At 34.2% G+C, this 15,119-nt stretch overlaps 3 protein-coding genes across 3 annotated transcripts; 2 read left to right on the top strand and 1 right to left on the bottom strand.

Annotated features, from left to right (window-relative positions):
- The first annotated feature begins 328 nt into the window (after positions 1-328).
- On the top strand, positions 329-6,721 carry Tpi (triose phosphate isomerase). Its single transcript, XM_089635894.1, has 5 exons — positions 329-463; positions 1,395-1,525; positions 2,613-2,724; positions 3,753-4,069; positions 6,231-6,721. The coding sequence occupies exons 2-5, from the start codon at positions 1,415-1,417 to the stop codon at positions 6,435-6,437; spliced, it is 747 nt and encodes a 248-aa protein (XP_089492020.1). The 5' UTR covers positions 329-463; positions 1,395-1,414; the 3' UTR covers positions 6,438-6,721.
- Positions 6,722-8,826: 2,105 nt separating this feature from the next.
- On the top strand, positions 8,827-9,754 carry Ssb-c31a (single stranded-binding protein c31A). The gene is made up of 2 exons (XM_089635401.1): positions 8,827-9,002; positions 9,391-9,754. Exons 1-2 carry the CDS (start codon positions 8,859-8,861, stop codon positions 9,646-9,648), a joined length of 402 nt encoding a protein of 133 aa, XP_089491527.1. The 5' UTR covers positions 8,827-8,858; the 3' UTR covers positions 9,649-9,754.
- A 224-nt stretch (positions 9,755-9,978) lies between these two features.
- On the bottom strand, positions 9,979-13,914 carry LOC149421196 (uncharacterized). The gene is made up of 6 exons (XM_089635400.1): positions 13,553-13,914; positions 13,156-13,456; positions 12,414-12,537; positions 12,013-12,169; positions 11,674-11,895; positions 9,979-10,471 (listed from the first exon to the last, which is right to left on the bottom strand). Exons 1-6 carry the CDS (start codon positions 13,826-13,828, stop codon positions 9,995-9,997), a joined length of 1,557 nt encoding a protein of 518 aa, XP_089491526.1. The 5' UTR covers positions 13,829-13,914; the 3' UTR covers positions 9,979-9,994.
- Positions 13,915-15,119: the final 1,205 nt, after the last annotated feature.

The raw sequence follows: 15,119 nt of genomic DNA, 5'->3' as shown, positions 1-15,119 counted from the left end.
TCAATTGGAAATTTAGTGAAGTAAAAGCGAGGACCATAAGATATTGGAAAGAAAGGAGGGGGCGTGTCATAAGTAGACGTGATTTTTTTACTGCCTGCCCTTAGGCTAGCATTACACTTGTAAGTTTTTTCGTAAATTTACGACTTCTAGCCAATGGGCATCTTGCATTTTGAAAATCCAATGCGCCCATTGGCTAGAAGTCGTAAATTTACGAAAAAACTTACAAGTGTAATGCTAGCCTTAAGGATGCATGTCTAGTAGTTTGGAAAGAGTAAAAATATTTTGATTGTTACTTGAGACTATACCTTATTGTATCATTTCATTAGAATCAATGTACTATATTAGAAGATTAAGATGCATGTAGACGCTCGTTGCGTGTCTGACTTACTCGACCGCTTTGACCTTGGTTTGACAGTCAAAAATTCGAGTAGCAGATAGCAGATTCGTGTTCGTTGTGCAGCCGGTAAAATAATTCAATATTTCTTAAAATGAACCAAATTCAGCGGAATTGTGTTTGTTAAGATGACAAAATGAATAGTTTCAAACCGATAGAGAATTAATAATTTTATTTACATTATTGCATAATTGAGTGCTGGTACCTACCTTGATGTATGGAAGTGAGGCATGGAACTGGCAAAGAAAGGATGAAAGTAGATTAAATGCTGTTGAAATGAGATCCCTGAGGCGTATGTGTGGTAAAACCATGTTTGATCGTGTGAGGAATGTGGAGATCCGCAAAGAGTGCAAGGCTGATGTAAGCGTAATGAGTAAGATTAAGAAAGGGACGCTTAGATGGTTTGGGCATGTAGAGCGAATGAGCGAAGATAGGAGTGTAAGGAGGATATATGATGCAAATGTGAATGGTAGCAGAAGTCGGGGACGCCCGAGAAAGACATGGCACGATCAAGTGAATCAGATACTCGAGTCGGGCCATGTCAAGAGTCAGAATAATAGAAGAGTATGTATGAGACGATGTATGAATGTGAATGAGGCAAGGAGTGTGTGCCAAGACCGAGTTGTTTGGCGGTCCGTCCTCTCTGCCTACCCCTGCGGGGAAACGGCGTGATGGTTAGTTAGTTAGTTAGTTAGTTATACCTCCCATTGACTCGAATAAACTACTGGTTCTGATAATAGAAACTTTAATAATTCAACCTCTGATACGGCCCACAGTTGATACACTCATAATAATGCAGTTTATTTTTTATTTTTCATAAATGCATTCCAAAAATTTAATCTTTGTTCATATTTCCAAATCAAAAAAATTTCATTCAGCAATGTAGTTTTACTAAATAAATTAGTTCGCAAAAATTTAACAAATATATTAATAATATCTATGTAAGGATTATAATAATATATTGTAATTTCTTTAAATAATGCTGCAATAAATTTTTCAGGTAAAATCAAATTACACAAGATGGCCCGTAGATTCTGCGTTGGAGGAAACTGGAAGATGAACGGAGACAAGGCCCAAATCACCGGCATCATCGAAACCCTGAAGAAGGGACCCCTGGATCCCAACACCGAGGTTCGTTACTTTTCATATAATAATAATAATAGAATTTATTCCAGAATGTATGCAGGGGTAGTACAATGCAATACATTCCATATTTGAAATAATATACTAATATATGTGATTCCGATAGGCACAAAAAAGCGGAATTTAAGAGAAAAAAGATAAAATATAAACACAAAAACGAATGTAAGCAGTCGTTTATGGAGGATATTTCGACATCTCCCGTCTCCAAAGGGCCATCAGAGGGGACTCCGTCCAGGCAACCATGGCAGTGATGATTTTGTTACTTGATTGGCGCAGTGGAGAGTAGACAATTACAGAACAACCCGGCGATTCATAGTAATATAAAAGTGATCTCTATTAATTAAATTCTGTCAGCTTTTCCCCCCATATATTGAGGAGCGGTCGTATGTCTTAATATTCCTTCTGCCATTTCGAGCAAGATTTTAGTCACTACCTGCCATTTTAACCAGACTTCGCCCAACATTCAATCATTAAATAATGTAAATCGGTAAAAGAGATAGTACGAAATGGAGCTTAACTTAAATGCATAGTATTGTAGCTGTTTCCAGATAAAAAAATATTACCTATAGAGTCAACCCGTAGTTGAGACAGTAGTGTTGATTATTGCGTGAGTGATTATTATTTCTGTGGTCATAAAACTCTTGTTCGGGATAAGTTTGTTGGTATTAACTTTGGAAAATTGTGCACATATATTTTTGTCATGACTTAATTTGTTTCTACCTTTGCTTTCTTGCAAGGTTGTAATCATTATTTAGTGAAATCCTAAATTAATAAATGCACAAAGTTAAAAGGAACTATCTACTGGTATGTCAAAAAAATCAGTGCCACCTTAGCGTGAACTCTACCTACAAAACGGTGGCAAATCAGAACATTTGTAATAAAAAAAGAAATTTATAAAATTATCTTAAAACCTAACACAACCTACTTAACCTAAATACAAAAAGCAATTTGTTGCTATGCGTTTTAAACAAATTAATAAACATCAGTAGAACACACTCTGAAGTAGAAATGTAAAGGTCTACCTCACTCTAAAGAGACATAAAAAAAATCTATTTACCCTCATTAACTTTTTTAGGTTGTTGTCGGCTGCCCAGCAATTTACTTGGAATTTGCCCGTGCTGGCTTGCCCGCCACCATCGGAGTGGCTGCACAAAACTGCTACAAAGTCGCCAAGGGAGCGTTCACTGGTTTGTAACCCTTTCATCTTAATATTCCTTTATTTCCACAACCTCCGTTGGCAAACAACCCATGTGATGTTTTTGGTGTCATTTGCGTACAATACAATATTGATTTATCACTTGGTGGTTAGACTTTTGAGCCTGTTATCGTTAAGTTATATATATATATATATATATTTTTTTTTTAATTTAAAAAAATATATCATCAACAACTACTCTAAATATGTCCATGAATTGCTTTGTTAAAAAAATCCTTCAAGTATGTGTTGTTACACCCTGTATAAACTGTCTTAGACAGTCAAAATGTTGATATTTGCGCCCGGTCGGAAAACGATTTTTACTGTTGTTATTAACTCTTTAAATGCAATACGTTTTCATCAAAATAAAATACTAGAAAAACTTATTGTTCCTAATTTATTATGGAAAGTGGGAATCTTTTAGCATTTTTTGCAATTTTACAAAATGGTTAAGTTTTTGAAAAGTTGCCAATAAAATAATGTAATAAATTGTTGTTGGCATTGTATTCACAAAAAACGTATAAAAGTCTCAAGGACGTAGGACAGAAAAAAATAACATTTCTCCTTTTTAAACATTCATTTAATCATTAATTCATTTCAAGAGAAACATTAAAAAAATCAAAAGCAGTGAAAACTAATTTTATGAATCATTTTTGTTAACATTAATGATTATACTCTGTAAATTGATTCATTATTTAATAAAGAAAGAAAAATAAAAGAATTCAAGTTTCAAGAATTCAATTCAATTCAATATTCTGAGATTCATGAAATTTTGCATACTTGACCTTCGAAACAAGAGGAAGGTCACAATATAATAAATTAAGCAGAATACTTGTAACAATACCTGGCCTTAATGAAATTATATTCTTACATCACTTCACTGGCCTCTGTCATCGCAGCGCCTCCAGGAGTCCATGTCCTGCGCTACTTCAGCGGCCTCCATCCATAGCAGGCCCTCTCCTCGCAAACTTGTTATTCTCTATTGTAATTATTAAATTTATTTTTATTATTTTGAAACAGGTGAGATCTCCCCCGCTATGATCAAGGATGTTGGCTGCGAGTGGGCCATCATCGGCCACTCCGAGCGCAGGGCCATCTTCGGCGAGAGTGACCAGCTTGTGGCTGAGAAGGTCACCCACGCCCTGGAGTCGGGCCTGAAGGTTATCGCCTGTATTGGCGAGACCCTGGAGGAGCGCGAAGCCGGCAAGACCGAGGAGGTGGTCTTCCGTCAGACTAAAGCTATCGTTGGAGGAGTCGGAGCCGACTGGACCAATGTTGTCATCGCCTATGAGCCTGTTTGGGCTATTGGCACAGGCAAAACTGCCACCCCACAACAGGTAAAGCCCTTTCTAACCATAGTTCGTTTTAATTAGCATAAAGAAAATTAACACATTTATCCCTTACTAATAAATGTTTAATAAATTTTACACAACTGAAAAACAACCATTAATGAGGGGTAAATGGCTGTTTTTACTTACAATTTCTACTTTCAAGATCACTTGGAGGAGCAATCACTTTATTCTTTCAATTAAGCTTAAAATTTTTGTACCTGCTATAGTAATCTTCTCTAAATAGTATAAAATAAAGTCGCTATCCGCGTCTGTCTGTTATATTGATAGGGTTTTCACTATCAGCTTGAAAATTTCTTCCGGAAGGCTTACATATATAATTCATGCATATGTATTTATAGAAAGTAGAGAAAAGTCGATGTTTTATAATCAAGTCATAAAAATATTTTTTCGAGCACTATTACGGGGTCCATCAGTAATAATCTTCTTTGTTAGGTCAGATTATGCAGTGTACGCAATGTAATGTATGCAAATTGATTTTTTTTGTGTTATGACAGTATTTCCCTTTTTTGTTGTACACATCGACCTGTTAATTTCATTTGTATAGTGTTTTCTATTTTTCTTCTGTTCGATATTGGGTTTTATATTATTATGTACAAAATTATTCTTACATTTTTACAGATAACATGAAACACAGCAAAAATATTAGCTTAATCCCTTCTGTCAACATGCTACAGGTGTACTACATGTGTTATGTGGTTTTATTATTAGATAAAAGTGAATATTGAATATTATTACATATATTTATTTTCACTTGCAATCTTATCTATTAGCAGTTTGTTTTTGTACAAAAATACTGTTTTACAACTTAATTGAAATATAAAAATAATGTGAATTATATACATAGTTGTATGGGACCTGTGTGGCCTGCACAAGTACACATTTACCTTTGTCCTTTGTAATGATTCAAATAAAGCACTTGAGGTATTTCATTTGAATCATTACAAAGTTATTTAAACCACCGTGAAAATAAAGGGATTTTTGACTCTTGTAGTGTTTTATGTACGTCTTGAGAAAGACGATATATTCGAAATTTGTGATTTGCATAAAATAAGACCGCCCTTATAAAGATGGTTGGTTTTTTATTGCGGGCACAACTTCTTGCACCGCATCCGTATGCATACTTGATCAGTAACTATAGACGGCCTCGGGGGAAGGGGTGCTGCTCTCTGGCCGCGTTCTGGGGTGACATCAAATAGGGGGCTGGATTGAAATCAGAGACAGCGAGTTGGATCTCAAATGGCGAGGCGAGTTCGGGCAGAAAGAGCAGCGGCAGGTCCAGAGCTTGAGGCGAAAGAGACCGGGATCTGGTTTTCGCGGCCTATTTATAACAAGCTCTAGGAACGTGTCACCCACTCCTGTTTGTAATATCAAAATTCATGTCTCGTAACAAGCTTTGTTTTTCGCTATTAAACTTAACGTTAACTCAGTTTATCTCAGAAACAAGTGAACATTTTATAATATCAGTTCTCATCTCCCTCTGTCGCCCTGCTAAAACCACGCTGTCGCAATATTCTTTATTTAGTTATATTATCACATTCTTTAAGATAAGTCGTCAAATCTCTTAACATAGTTTCGTTGAGTACATATATATCTTATGTGTAACATATTTTATTTTTATGCCAGTTTATTCAATTTACATGTAAGTATTTTAGTATAAAATTAGTTAGCTAATATTTCCACCAATTTTCAACAGGAAATGCTTTCAAAGTTTGATTTCTACAAATTTGATGAAAGCAGATCTCTTCTCACTTTCGTTAGAGCGAGACAAAACGAGCCGTCTCTGTCGGACGGTTCGAAAGATAAGGAATCCCGTTATAGGTAGGGCTGGTTTTTCAGCCTTGGGTTTTTACCCTTATCTAAGCGGCAGGTCAGGTTTTTAAACATTAGTTTTTTTATGGAAGATTTATCATAGTTTTCGAGCAGTAAATATGATGGCATTTTGTTATGCTTGTTATATTTGATGTGCATGTTATATTTGAAGTGCATGTTATATTGATGATGATGCTGTTCTATTTGGACGTTCGATACAATAGTAGTCTTTAAATTTCTCTTCTCTGTGACAATTAAGGTGACAATCGGTGTGAATAACTGTTATCAGCATTACTAAGATAATATATTGATGACTAATTAAAATTAACCTTTCCAGGCCCAAGACGTGCACAACTCTCTTCGCAAGTGGCTGAGCGCCAACGTGTCAGAAGCCGTAGCCAGCGCCGTCCGCATCCAATATGGCGGCTCCGTGACCGCCGCCAATGCCAAGGAACTCGCCGCCTGCCCAGATATCGACGGGTTCCTTGTCGGTGGTGCCAGCTTGAAGCCAGAATTCATCAACATCATCAACGCGAGACAGTAATCTAATCACCTCCATCTACCTCCTAAAATAAAGGCAACTGAACATTGTCACACAATTTAAAATTATGTAATTTTGTTAAAAGCATTTAGATTACAAAGTTCTGTTTGTAACAGAATGTCAGTCATTTTTTGTCAAAGTGTATGATTTTTTATTATATAGTGTGATATAGAGGTGCGTGCATAGTAAGATTTACACATTTTACAAAATTTAAGTTTACAGCATTATTTTTATTGATTTATTATTATTGTTTATTTACTTTTGCTAAAATATATGCATTACACATCTGTGAGTTTCCTTTACATACTATTTCTGCGATTTTTGTTTTATGAAAATTTTATTTACAGCAGTAGGTACCTACCAAATTATTCAAGAAAACAAAATTAGAATTCAAATAGATGCATAAAAAGGAACAATGGATATTGAGGCATGTTTTGGAACCTTTGCAAATATTCAACAATTTTTCCCAATAGTCCGTGTAAGAATTTATGAGAGGCTAATGACGTTACAATGTATATAGACGCAATGTAGAAATCAAAAAGTATGCTAATTGTAGTGCTTTCGTGTTTCATAGTTTTAGTATTAAACTGTGCTACCTCTAAGCAAATTGCCTTATGAAAGTTCCAAAATTCCATCGGGTGTTATGAGTGTGTTTTAATTACTCGGCAAACACTGGTACCAGCCAAGGAATAACATTTCATTTGTAAATACAAGCAAATTACTTTTGTTTTCAGATTATGTTAAATAAAAAAGTTGTTTCTGTCCAAAGATTTTATGTGTCATAAAGAAAATGCGAGGCACACTGTAGTCAGTGCTGTCGCCAACTAAACTGTTTAATAGTCTAATCACAATCACTCTGTTTATTTATATGCTTGCGATTAAACAACATAAATCAGAAATAACGAGTATCAACAAGAATCGCTGCCATTGCTCTATTCTGGCACGGCACTGACTTGACCATGACTTGACACAATAAACCACTCACGCCTTGAGGTAGAATTCGACGCTATATTTGAATTAAGAATTCACTGGAATCATAGAGTGTTTCTTACTTGCCACATTTTATCTTAATTTTCTGAGACAATAACAAGTCTAGATATATTGATACCGTCATTGGAGGTAGTGAAATAGTTTCTCAGATGGTATACAAGTAACACCCAGACTGACAACGCCTATATTAAGTAAGAAATTAGGGCATAGGGATTAAATGAAACCACCCACTCCTCTCAGTGGGGGGTCTCATAATGTGTGTATGCATCACAATAATATTTACACTATTAACTACTTGATCGCTAACGCACAATTTTGCGTCACGAAAATGCCGAAAAATACTGTTTCTTGACTTTTTTGTTTCATTTGTCAGCTTACAAAAACAAAATAAAATAATTTTTTGATCCATCCAGTACTGCTACACAAGCAAGCATCTCTTTACTTTTAAAAAAAAATATTGATTTCTTTCCAACCTCCTTCGAACTTTTTGTAATCACCAAGTAAATTAATTTTATCTACTGGAGACTCAACACCATTTTTGATAATAATAGTGTAATTTATTGAAGTAATTATTCACCTAAACGCCGCACTTTAGGCACGGATTGTGAAAATCACATTTCGTTTCAACAATTACTACAAGAAACAACAACAAATTACAAGCAAAAATAGGTGCTTATTTTGGGTTAGTTAAGTCATTTATGCTTATTTAGATTGAAACTAAACTTTCACAAAATTCATACTAAAAAATCGAAATTGGCAGCAAAAGGATTTTTTTATTATTCTTTATTTTGGCTTTCACCATCAGGGGTGATCTTGGCCATATACAATTAACATTTTTCTTATTAACAATATCATCATAAACATAACATAAATAAACCAAACATAACATAAACGGTACAGAGTTGGTAACAGTAGGTTATCACAAAATTATAAAAATAGGAACCTGTGTACAATATAAGTGTGAGTGGGCGCTTTTCGCGATTTAACCAAAGATTTTCTAAAATTAGTAGCGTTTTTTTTAAACAGAACTATGAAATTGGCGCGGCAAAAGGATCATTTTATAGAAAATTTGAACTTTGAATAAAAATAGAATTGATGCATCTTTTGCCATTTCTTTGCATGCAAATAGTTGTTCCTTGTAGTAATTATGAAACGAAGTATAATTTCCATAATTTGTGCCACTAAAAGTGCGACGTTTAGGTAAACATTTAACTTTAATAATTGAACTTGTAGATTGTAATCATGTTATTGAACTTCACAATTTTTTTTTTTCAATATTCTGGATAATATGTATATTTGAAAACATTTCATTTACAATATTAGTAAAGGACCCATACAATAATATCGATTTTACATAAACATTGCTACCACACCCCTAATCCTTCTGTTAAGTTTGTTTCTGTGGAATAGTATATCTATGTGATTTATGTTTCTATGGTTGTGATTCTTTTGATTTTTAATTTGCAGCTGCCGGCAAATAGTATTGATAGGAAAAGATTTTCTAATTGTTATTTTAAAATGCCCAAAACAAAGAAAGTAGCTAGCGATTCAAGTGACAGCGATGAAGGAGTGATTGATGTAAGCTACTTTTTAATATTTATAAAAAAAATATTATTAACAATCTATCGGATTTCTCGTATGTGTAAGCACAATAACTTTACGAGGCAATAGCAATAGCTTATTTGCTTTCAAAATAAAATTCCTTGGACAAGAATCTAAAATACCACAAAAAGGGTCATTAATCTCGACACTTCGGTAACAAATTTTGGTATTTATGACATGACTGCTTGTTATTTAGGTCTCCCTAAAACGACTCACTGTCCTAATTTGTATATTTAGGTTCATAAAACTATTGGCCCATAAAAATGCTTCTAAATTATTCTTAACCTCAAAAGTATTTCTAGTTAATGTTAAATTAAACTTCATGAGAAACTGTAAATTATTTTATTTATTTGAAAATTTACAGAAGAATCCACCTCCTTCTAAGAAAGCCAAGGGCAACGCCAGTGAAGCGAGAACAGCTGATAAAGAGCCAACATGGATTCTTCAAGGGACTAAGATGGTGAAAGTAAGAGAATTTAAAGGAAAACAATATGTGGACATTCGAGAGTTTTACGAGAAGAATGGAGAGCTGCTTCCTGGCAAGAAGGGGATCAGCCTTCCACCTGCCCTGTGGCACAAACTCATAAGCCTAAATGAAGAAATAACCAAATCCCTCAACTAATCTCAATTTTTAACCAGAAACCTCGTACTTATACAAAACTCTAATATACTTCATATAATGAAATGTTAAGTTTTATTCCTCATTGAATATAATATTATTCTCCTTATCACCGTTACTTATTGAATTATCCACCAATCCTTTTCTTTTGATAAAGATGTGCGTACACCAGCGCACCATTATTTATATTGCAAAAGATAAGCTTTGATTATCGACAAGCACGTTTGTGGTCTGTCCATAAAGCTTCTTTCACACTATGCTAGTGCATTGGTATAATATGAACTTTAAAAAATAATTATGTTAAAATAAAACCAGTATGTACATAATCTTTTACATATTATATTTTGAATTACAAATTTTCGTAGCAGACTCCTTGAAGAATTTGTTCATGAGACTTTAAATGTTTTTTAAGAGAACATTTCTGACCGAAGCCCCTGTGGCATAAATCACAAATGTGGGGCTTCACGTCGGTGTGTACAACTATGTGTCTCTTCAGGACTTGGGACTCCATAAACTGTTTCGGACACATGCTGCACTTGTATGGTCTGTCTCCAGTATGTTTTCTATTATGAACTGTGAGCAAACTTCGGGTTCGGAAACTTTTGTTGCAAACGGAGCAACAAAAAGGTTTATCGTTGGTATGGGACTGAATGTGTGTTGTAAGCTCTCCATTTGTGGGAAATCTCTTCCCACAAATGGAACACACAAAGTTCCTCACTCCTTTATGCCTGTCCATATGGCTTTTGAGGATGGAGTTTGATTTGAAACATCTTCCGCATTGGCTGCACTCAAAAGGTTTCTCGGAACTGTGCGTACGCATGTGACTCTGAAACATTTAAGGTTTTGTTTTAAATATCTGGCATATCAAGTGAACATTTTTGTAAGGAATGGGAGAGAGCACCCAAAATGAGACAATCCAGAAGGCTCATAAGCAGAGGCGGCTCTAGGGATTCAGTCGTGGTAGGTCATTTGAAAAAAATGTGTGACTAATCTTTATTTGATATTGTGAAAAATGCCCATATATTATTAACTATATCAATTTGTTATAGAGTTTTAGAGTCGCGGACTCTAAATAAATATTATGTTAATATAATAAATTGGAAATAAATACACAATCCATGTACTTACGGCAAATTATTTTTAAGATATTAAGTTTTAATGTAGTTGTCCACAACATTAAAATAAATAAAATCAGTGTTTGATTCTATTTGACAATGATTTTTGACGTTTTTTGTTTTGTTTCATTCTAAATCGATAACAACATAAATAATTATTCTAATCCTTTCCCGAACTATGCAATTGAAAAACAACCATTGTTCCACACACTACAAGCGTGTAAAATGAAAAAACGACATTTGTTTATGTCACCATCTCTGTAAAACATATAATATTCACCGTGTTGTCTCCCCCACGGTCATGACCTAAGCGTCCCTAAACTTTCTTCGGAAGCTAATTTTTACTTCGACGAAAAGTATAGTGCCATCTCGTTTATTCTATGGCGCGCGTAGGGACAGAAGATGCCAAATTGGACATTCTTTAAATTGACCCAGCGAATCGTGTGGACTTGTGAATGAAAGCTTCTATTAGAGACAACAGATGTCACTGCTAGTCACTCGCCGCCGCCGCTGTTTCGCGTTACATTTTAAATGTTTTGATGCACATAATTGATTATTATATTTATTATTGTTGTCTTATAATTTTGGGGGGTCAAACACCAATTGACCTAAGGGAAGAACCGCCACTGCTCATAAGGTTGAAACCCCAAATGAACCATGCAATTACTCAATATGGGTAGAAACTCACTGACGGAGCTAGCGGGACTAGGGCAAAAGTACACAGCCACTTCAAGACACAAGACAAAAAGGTTTGAAATATAGTAATGATAGTAATGTTTTTTTCTTCAATCTCAGCCCTCTTGCATGTAAAAAGCCACCACAGATCAAAAGATATACATTAAACCGGCATTAGGTTTTATCAGACATTGTGATGATGTATTAGTTAGCGTTAGTTAATAATATTGGTACTTACTTTTAGCTGCCCAGATTGGACGAAACATGCGTTACATAGTAGGCAGATGAATTTCTTAATGCCCAAATGGATCTTTTTATGAATTTCTAAGGCAGTTGGATATGCGAACGCCTTCTTGCAGATGTTACAAATGTAGCTTTTCTGTCCACTATGTCTGTTCATGTGCATCTTCCATGTTCTCCAATTTGAAAACTCTTTATGGCATATCTTACAGTCAAAAGGCTGAAATTATGGAAAAAGATTAAAAATTAAAACTAAAAAGTCTGTACTTTTTATTCTACTGATGACATGCTTTCTTGAATAAAATTATGCTTATTATATTAGTATAAACATCCATACCTTCAGTCCATAATGCTGTCTTATATGAGCATCCAATCTATGAGCCATTTTAAATTGTTTGTCACATTTGGGACACTTGAATAATGATGCTTTGGTTTCTGTTTTGCTTTTACACTTAGTTAATAAATCATCTTTTGGGTTCACTTTATACTTACTTCTGTAAACAAAAAGAGCAGTTCAAATAAAAACAGTTTTTAAAGGACACAAAACACGGATGCTACATGGCAACACAGAGACAATTTTAAATATGACTATGGTCAAATAAGTACCTCATCGCAAGGCATTTTTGTTTTATTGCCTTATATATCATATTTTATAAAAACGGAAAAAACAAAAATTCTGTGAGCAATGTTGATTGTTATTATCAGTGAGAAGAGATTGTATCCAGAATTAAAATGTACCTTTTGCTGCTATCAGAATGTGTTTCTCTTACATGGTTTCTTAAGGATGAATCTTTATAGAATACTTCACAACATATCTTGCAACTGAATGCCGACAAGTCTTCAGATACATTTAATTCTGTGTCTGAAATGAAAATATATTTTATTTAATGCATCAAAGAAGCGGAAGTTTTTGATATTTCGTAAACCTTTATTAACTGAGCTGTGATGTATATGCACATGACTGAGTATTGGGTATATGCTGAATGAGGTGGCAATTTATAGGTAAATTAAACATGGTAAATATTTACCTAACCGCTGCACTTTTAATAGACACAGATTATGGTAATTTCACTTCGTTTCAACTCAATTACTACAAGAAACAACTATTTACATCGGGAGAGATGATAAAGATGCATTAAAATTACATTTTTATTAAAAGTTAGAAATTTTCCTTATAAAACGATCCCTTTGCCGCCATTTTGGATTTATTTTAGTATGGATTATCCGTATGTGAAAGGTTTGTTTCAATTTAAATACCCATAAAGTCTTAATTAACCTAATGACCAATTTTGTGCATGTAAATAGTTATTTCTTGTAGTAACTGTCGAAGTGTAATTTCTGAAATTGCGGCGGTTAGGTAAATAATTACCAAATATATTAAAACAATCTAAAAACATATTATAAGATAAAACTAACGATAGGACTTTGTATCACAGTTTCACTGGGAAGATATATTATATTATAAATCAAATGAATCTACCTGTTATATTATATATCACTTTATTTTCCATTGGTGCTTCTTGCGTGTTTTGAGTTTGTTTCTCAGTGATCTCAATGAGTTGAGGAATGTCTGGATTTAAGTTGGCTAGTTCACATTCAGTCTCTTTGTGGTCATTGAGTAAACTATTGTCATTGTCGTTGTAAATAAAGTTATCACCCAGAGTGCTGCATTCATCTTCCAGTTGGAAAATGGGCTGTGCAACAGCCTGAGGATTCAACTCGTATTTCATGTCATAATTTAAATCAAGCATACCTTCTTCTTCTTTGATGTTACCAGATACCTAGGAATGAGAAAATCTACAGTAAAAGCGCCTGTCAACATGTTGTGAAAAATAACAATGTAAACAAAAGACTGATGGATCCTTTGGGGTTATCACCTGAGGGATCATAATTTGTCGCAATGTTTCATCAGACCGGATGCATTGTTGTTTGAAGTAGTAAAGCGTATTCAGAAGAGTGACGCAATTTCTGCACAGAGCGGGAGGTAATCCATCATTTACAGAGACTTCTAAAGATGTGCAATACGAGAATACATCCGAAATGCATGTCTGAAAAATGTCTTGCATATCTTCATGATCATTCAAACACGCACGACACAATTTCCTCGCGGAGTAGAGGGAATTCATCTCTAAAGTATTAATCTCTACTTCCATATTGAAAATATAATAACTACGAATATTTTATTATTCCTAAGGTGGGAAACTACAAATTCTACAAACAAAAATCTGACATATCAAACAAAATTTTGACAGAAAATGAAATATTGCCATTTGAAAAAAATATGCTACCTTTCAAATAATGGGCGGGAAATCGGGAACTTAATAAGGACGAGAGGAAAATTATTTTTATCTGCTTTTACAATGCTCATGTTTAAGGCGATGCCATACGTAGTAATGCAAAATCATGTGTTTTTGGTTTGAAAATTTGGTCGCCTAGAAATGGTTCAGATGCTTTAATTAAATACTGTGAGTAGAATACATCTTGGCCTTTGAAATAATCGAGTATTTTTTAGATAAGTCTTTTTATAAGCCCAGAAAAAAATAATTTGAAATAATCGAGTATTTTTTTGATAAGTCTTTTTATAAGCCCAGAAAAAAATAATGTAAAGGCCTATGAAAACTGCTTTAAAGTTCAAAATCTCCTACTTACGAACCCATTTTCGGTTATGATTTTATTGTATAATGTGACAAATTAAGTTATTTATAAAATGATCGAAAAAATATTAAATATTTATGCCTGAACATCCACAAAATAAAATAAAATTCACTTTTTGGCCACGTTTTTTTCTTGCATAAATCAAAACAGGCGGATGGTGTTAAGCGGGAATTTAAACCTTATCACCATCTACATAAGGGTTGTTATTGATAGCGACTCAATTTAAAATATTACACAACGTAGTGCATCGCCTTAAATAGATTATTTAATTTGATTGCTAAAATAATAATGAAACTGAATTCTATCTCAATACTGCTTTAAGAATCCCCATTTATTCCACCCTTATTTCTTATAATAAGGTGGGATTTCAGTTATACCCTTTCATTGCAGCTTGCAGTATGCATCCATTTCACTTTGGCTTATGTATTATGCGAGTTTATTTCAGAAGTGATGGAGTGATGCTTCTTACCTATTCTTTATGTGCAATAGAGGACAGGGGTATTTATCATACCGAGTAATAAATAGTACATGGTTCTTAATGCCTGCTCCAGACGCTTAGGCAAAATTAGAACCTGAAATCCGCTCAGTCCAGAACGATGGCATCGACAGACGACGTGTTAGCGGTGTTAAAAACGTAGTAAATGGTTGTTAAAAAGGACCATTTATTCACATGTAAACTTGTTAATTGAACCAAAGGATTTGCATAATTATTTGTTATTGAATGAAAATACATATTTAAAGCTTCTCTCCTTAAGGCCGAATTACACCTGCTGAGTGCTCGGTAGAATC

The sequence above is a fragment of the Hesperophylax consimilis genome, chromosome 9, assembly GCF_061612785.1.
Source record: "Hesperophylax consimilis isolate HC1 chromosome 9, BYU_Hcon_1.0, whole genome shotgun sequence".
NCBI classification, from domain to species: Eukaryota; Metazoa; Arthropoda; class Insecta; order Trichoptera; family Limnephilidae; genus Hesperophylax; species Hesperophylax consimilis.
The sequence above is the reverse complement of the archived record's forward strand: the minus strand, read 5'-3'. Positions and strand labels throughout refer to the sequence as shown.